At 43.0% G+C, this 6,120-nt stretch overlaps 1 protein-coding gene across 1 annotated transcript; it reads right to left on the bottom strand.

The window, feature by feature from the left end:
• Positions 1–4,665: 4,665 nt before the first annotated feature.
• LOC115960267 lies at positions 4,666–5,713 on the bottom strand. The gene is made up of 2 exons (XM_031079066.1): positions 4,890–5,713; positions 4,666–4,855 (listed from the first exon to the last, which is right to left on the bottom strand). Exons 1-2 carry the CDS (start codon positions 5,711–5,713, stop codon positions 4,666–4,668), a joined length of 1,014 nt encoding a protein of 337 aa, XP_030934926.1.
• Between the last annotated feature and the right edge of the window lie 407 nt (positions 5,714–6,120).

Below are 6,120 nucleotides of genomic sequence, written 5' to 3'. Positions count from 1 at the left end.
ACCGAGGCTCAAGTTTGTTATGCTCATGTGGCTGAAGAAGAACGAAACAAGCATAACCAAAAGAGCGAAGGTGGTGATAGTCTGGAGATGACCCAAAAAGGCGCTCATATGGAGTTTGATTTTGGATAACCGGACTTGGAATGCGATTAATAGCATGAACAACATGAAGAGCAGCTTCGCCCCAAAAAGGAGCAGGAACTTTGGCAGAGAGAAGGAGAGCACGAACAGTGTCAAGAATATGACGATTTCCGTTCGGCTCTACCATTTTGCTGAGAGGTACCTGGACAAGTTAGTTGATGAACAGTGCCATAGGAATGCAAAACAGCTTGGAAAGCATATTGAGTATATTCAAGAGCATTATCATCGAAAAATTTTGATGCGTTTGGAAAACTGAGTTTCAACCATTTTTGCAAAATTAGAATATACTTGCAATAATTCAGAACGATGTTTCATATTAAAAATCCAGCTATAGCGAGAGTAATCATCAACAAAGACAACAAAATATCGAGACCCACCAATACTAGAGACAGAGGAAGGGCCCCAAACATCAGAATGAATAAGGTTAAAGATATCAGTGGATATTGATTCACTAGTATTGAAAGGCAAAGCTGGTTGTTTTCCTAATTGGCACGAAACACAATCAAAATTTTTTGTAGATACTGAACCTAACAAACCTCTAGAAGCTAATTGTTGTACCCGAGAGGAAGATGCATGACCAAGTCTAGCATGCCAAAGTGCAAGGGAAGGAATTGAAGAAGCTGTAGCAGCTGTAGCAACAGAAACAGGAGCAACAAGTGGAAGACGAAGGTTGTCCATGGGAAACATACGCCCAACTCCGGGACCAGTCCCAAGCTCCCGTCCCGTCCTCGGATCCTGCACAATACACCCAGAATAATCAAAGATAATGCGATAACCCAACTCAGCTAATTGTCCAACAGAAAACAAATTATAAGAAAGGTCAGGAACATTAAAGACTCCAGGAATCGAGAGATTGGAGGTCGCAACGGAACCTATATTATGACCAGACATTGTGGAACCATTTGCTGTGCGAATATTAAGAGGGTGTGGTGCAGGTTTAAGGTCAGAAAATAAGGACGAGTGAGGTGTCATGTGATTGCAACAAGCAGAATCCATAAGCCAAGAGGTAGGAGACATACCAGATAAAACTAAGAGAGAAGAGGAATAAGATGCATTACCAACCATATGAATGACATTGGCGATGATATTTATAAGGTCATCTCTGGAAATGGTGAAAGTGGATCCAGAAGACTGAGACTTTGCAGAGACGGGAGCCATAGGTTGGACACTCTCAGTGTTAGCAACAGTAGCAGCAGAAATGGAAACAACTGATTTGTTGCGTTGATAGCAAGTCTCAATATTATGGCCAAAACGTTTGCAAAAATTGCAAAAACGTTTGTTGGATTGTCGGCAACGATTGTTGCAAAAGGAAGAAGACTTGTCCTTATTCTTCATTTTGAAGCAAAATATGCAAAAATAGACTGCAAAAACGAAATCTACGCGAAAAACTGGGTAAGGAGCACCTGGACTGCAAAAAGTCAATTCTGCAGAAAAGTCAACGGTCAACGGTCAAAGTCAACGGTCAAAGGTCAACTCCAGTGATGACGTCAGCAAGATGACGTTATCGGATGACGTCAGCTAGGGCTGACGTAGATGATGAGGTGGCAGAGATGACGTCAGCGATGACGTCAGCAGATGACCTAGCGGCGCGTAAGGCGCGTAAGCGCGTGGTCCAATCTTCGCCGAAACTTCTGTCGGCGCGTGAGGGCGCGTGGCACGCCTGATGATGCTGATTGTTCGCCGATGACGTAGATCAGAGCAAGACGAATCCGATGACTGCGGCGGTGAGATGATCGGAGCAACACAGATGGCACGTGGAAAAGTGGCCGAATCTTTGATCGGCGCGTGGCGGCGCGTGAGAGGTCAGATGATGATGATTCCGGCGGCTATGTGTAGATCGGTTGAAAATCTACACGTTGATATTTCTTATGTCTTAATCGGAGGTCTGATGTGGAAGACCTGACGGAGGTAGTGATCTTGGTGGCGGTGATCGAGCTTCTGACGGTGAAGATTCAACCTTGGCACCTCTGAAGGCACAAAAAAAAGAGGTTTACTGACCGAAGAAGTCGAGGCAGCGGAAAACACCAACAAAGATAGGACTGCAAGACACAAGAAGGTTAGAGCAATGACTCTGATACTATGTTAGAAATACTGAATGATTGTATTGTATTTCATCAATCAAAGAATATACATCAGTGCCTTAATATAGGAGACTTATGTGTGCGGTACAAGTAAAGTGTAGTACAAGTACAAGTGTGCTATACAAGTAACCTAGTTGGGCCTAAAGCCCATAACATAATATACGTTAACACGGGCAAAGGGGCACTCCCACAGCAAGTGAGCTTCTGTTTCAGGGTGTTGGTGGCAGAACTCGTAGGTACTCTCCACGACCACTCTTCTTCTATACATGTTGTCTCGTGTTGGCAGAATATTGGACACAGCCCTCCACATAAAGTTTCTGATCTTTGGTGGCACATTAAGTTCCCAAATCAACTTCCACAGCTTGCCTTCCTCCCCAGCTCGTGAGTGTTCCGCTTCCACCCCTTGTTTTAATCGGATAGCAACTTGGTAGGCCGACTTAACGGAGAACTCGTGCTTCCTGTTTTCCTTCCATATCAATGTGTCTCTCATTCGGTCTCTACTGAGTGGGATGGCCATTATCTCGTCGTATATTTTTGTGGCAAACATCCCAGCCACTTTATTTCTATTCCACTGCCAAGAACGTTTGTCAATTAGCTCCGCAACTTTTAGGCTTGGTTGCACTTCCCCTTTAAAGACAGGTTTATGGGAGAGCCACTTGTCTGATTCAGCCATAATATTGACTCCATTCCCCACTCTCCACCTAGATCCTTCTCGTATCACTTCTCTTGCAGCCAACAAGCTTCGCCACACATAGGATGGGTTGTGGCCCAACTCAGCCTCCATGAAAGAGCACTCTGGAAAGTATCTTGCTTTATATACCCGATAGAACAAAGAGTGTGTATGGTGTAGCAATCTCTAAGCTTGTTTAGCCAACATAGCTAAATTAAACGCTTGTATGTCTCGAAAGCCCATTCCTCCCTTCTTCTTTGTTGTACATAGTTTCTTCCAATTTATCCAGTGTATCTTCTTCTCATTTTTTGTTTGCCCCTACCAATATCTAGCTATTATAGAGTTGATAGAATCACATAGGGATTTTGGAAGCTTGAAAAGGCTCATAGTGTATGTAGGGATGGCTAGTGCAACAGTTTTAATCAATATTTCCCTACCCACCTTGGAGATAAATTTTTCCTTCCACCCTATGACCCGCTTTGTAATCTGCTCTTGCATTTCTTTAAAAGTAGTTACCTTTGATTTTCCACATGCCATTGGAAGACCAAGGTATTTTTCACAATTCGTCATAATTCTCGCACCCAACATTTGCTGAATCGTTTGTTTGACCTCCCCTCTTGTATTTCTGCTAAAGAACAATGATGTTTTTTGCCTATTTATTGCTTGCCCGGATGCTACTTCATAAAGGCCCAAAATGTCCATTAGGCGCTGACATTCCTCTATTGATGCTTCATAAAATAGTAGGCTATCATCAGCAAACAATAGGTGGGAAATGCACACCCCATTTGGGCTAGATAAGACCCCATGTAGCTCTCTATTCTCCACAGCTCTTCTTATCATTCCAGATAGACCTTCAGCACAAAGTAAGAATAGGTATGGTGATAAGGGGTCTCCTTGCTTAATACCCCTTGATGGTTGGATAAAAACTTTCGGCTCCCCATTTATCAAAATTGAGTATGAAGCCGTCCTCACCATCTCCATTGCCAACCGGACCCACTTCTCATCAAAGCCCAATTTCTGCATCACTTGTCTAAGGAAACCCCATTCCACCCTATCATAGGCTTTACTAATATCTAGCTTCACCGCCATTTGTCCCTTTTTTCCACTCCTCTTATTTCGCATCCTGTGTAACACTTCAAAAGCTACAGTGGTATTGTCAGTAATTAGCCTATCTGGTACAAAGGCACTTTGGGCATCAGATATTACATTTGGCAAAATCAATTTCAGCCTATTTGCAATAACCTTTGATATAATTCTAGCTACCACATTTTCTAAACTAATAGGCCGAAAATCAGTCATATACAGTGGTTCATTATTTTTTGGAATCAATACAATATGTGTATAATTCATTTTATGTAGCATATGACTCGAATGGAGGATAGATAGAACAGCATTTGTGACATCAACTCCAACAAAATGCCAGAATTTTTGGAAGAAAAAAGGGGACATACCATCAAGACCTGGAGATTTTGACGGATGCATCTGAAAGAGTGCTTTTTGGACCTCCTCTGCTGTATAGGGTTGGAGGAGGCTTTGGTTCATCTTTGGAGTGACCACCCTATCCACTGAACTCAATACTGTATCCATTTTTGAGGGGCTTGCCGAAGTGAACAACTCCTGAAATAATTTTCAGTAGCTAATGCTATACCCCCATCAGTCTCCTGCCACACACCATCTTTATCATATATTCCTAAAATGTTATTTTTCCTTTGTCTCTGGCTTGCTCTCTGGTGGAAGAACTTTGTGTTCTTATCTCCTGCCTGCAACCAAATAGATCTAGATCTTTGTTGCCAATGAAATCTCCTTGTGGTACAGTATTGTATTAATTTCCTCCTTCACACTCCTAATTTCCTCCAAATGCTCTCTTGGATTGTCCCTAGTCAATTCCTCCAATATCCCTTGCTTCTCTTGGATTTTACTTTTTGATTGACCAAAGGTGACTCTACTCCACCCCACTAAAGCACTCCTGCATTGTTTAATTTTTTTCAAATAAACAATACATAGGGCTACCAGTAGTCACTGTATTACTCCAAACCTGTTGGATAACAGCTTCACAATCAGGGTGTGTCACCCACTTCTCCTCAAATCTTCGTGGTATTTTTTTAACTCGGTGTTGGTGGCTTAGAGGATGTGTGGTAAGGAGGATAGGGACATGATCAGAGTATGAAGCTTGAAGATGAGAGACCCGAGCCTGTGGGAATAATTCTTTCCACTCCATTGTTGCACAAGCCCTGTCAAGCCTTAGCTGAACAAACGCATCACCCTCCCTTCCATTATTCCAAGTAAAAATGTTTCCACTATACCCTAAATCAACCAAATTGCAGTGTAGTAGTGTGTTGCGGAAATTATTCATAAGCTGTAGTGGTTTAGGATTTCCCCCTTCCTTTTCCCTTGATTCCAAAATCTCATTATAGTCCCCAATACACAACCATGGGGCCGAACTCCTTGCTTTCAAGTGCTTGAGCAAGGACCAAGTTTCATGCCTTAGTTGTTCCTCCGGCTTACCATAGAAACCCGTAATTCGCCATGGTGGAGTTTGATTTGCCATAATAAGGGCATCTATATGGTTTTGTGTGTAGGTTTGGATGTGCAGGTCCACTTCATTCTTCCAGAGCATTGCTAGGCCTCCTCTTCTTCCTAGACATGGAACTGCTAACATAGAATCATAATGCAACTCACCTTGTATCCCTCTCATCTCCTCAATGGTTTGTTTTGTCTCCATTAGAAGCAAAATAGTGGGAGCTTTTTCCCTCACCAAGTCAGAGAGCACAGTCACTGCACGTTGGTTCCGAAGCCCCCGGCAGTTCCAACTTAGGACGATCATTGCTCTCGGTGGGGCTGAGAAGCAGCCACCGCCGTTGTTGTTTGCATGTTATCACTGTCATCTTGGCACTTCTGTCTCTTCCTACTCTCTAACTCTGTGTTCTTCTCACTTATCTCTAATTTTTCCTTCACTTCCAATCCTCTCTTCTTGCCACCTGCCTTCCTTATTGTTGGACCCGTGGGTATTAGATTGTTTTTCTTTAGTGGTTTCCTCCTGTATGGCTGCTGCTTGGCCCTCTCTTTTCTCTCTGTCGTGTTCAGTTTGGTGGCTGTGGTTTTGTCACTTAAGTGATCACGTGACTTAGGCATGATAGGTGGGGCGTTGGGTTTAGGGTTTGGGAGGTTTTTAGTGGCCACGTTAATGCTTATTGGGACCGAGTATAAGTGCATTTTGTCATCTTCTTTCAG

Source organism: Quercus lobata, chromosome 2 (genome assembly GCF_001633185.2).
Source record: "Quercus lobata isolate SW786 chromosome 2, ValleyOak3.0 Primary Assembly, whole genome shotgun sequence".
In the NCBI taxonomy this organism is placed as follows: Eukaryota; Viridiplantae; Streptophyta; class Magnoliopsida; order Fagales; family Fagaceae; genus Quercus; species Quercus lobata.
Note: the sequence above shows the minus strand (reverse complement) of the source record. Positions and strands in the feature narration are given on the sequence as shown.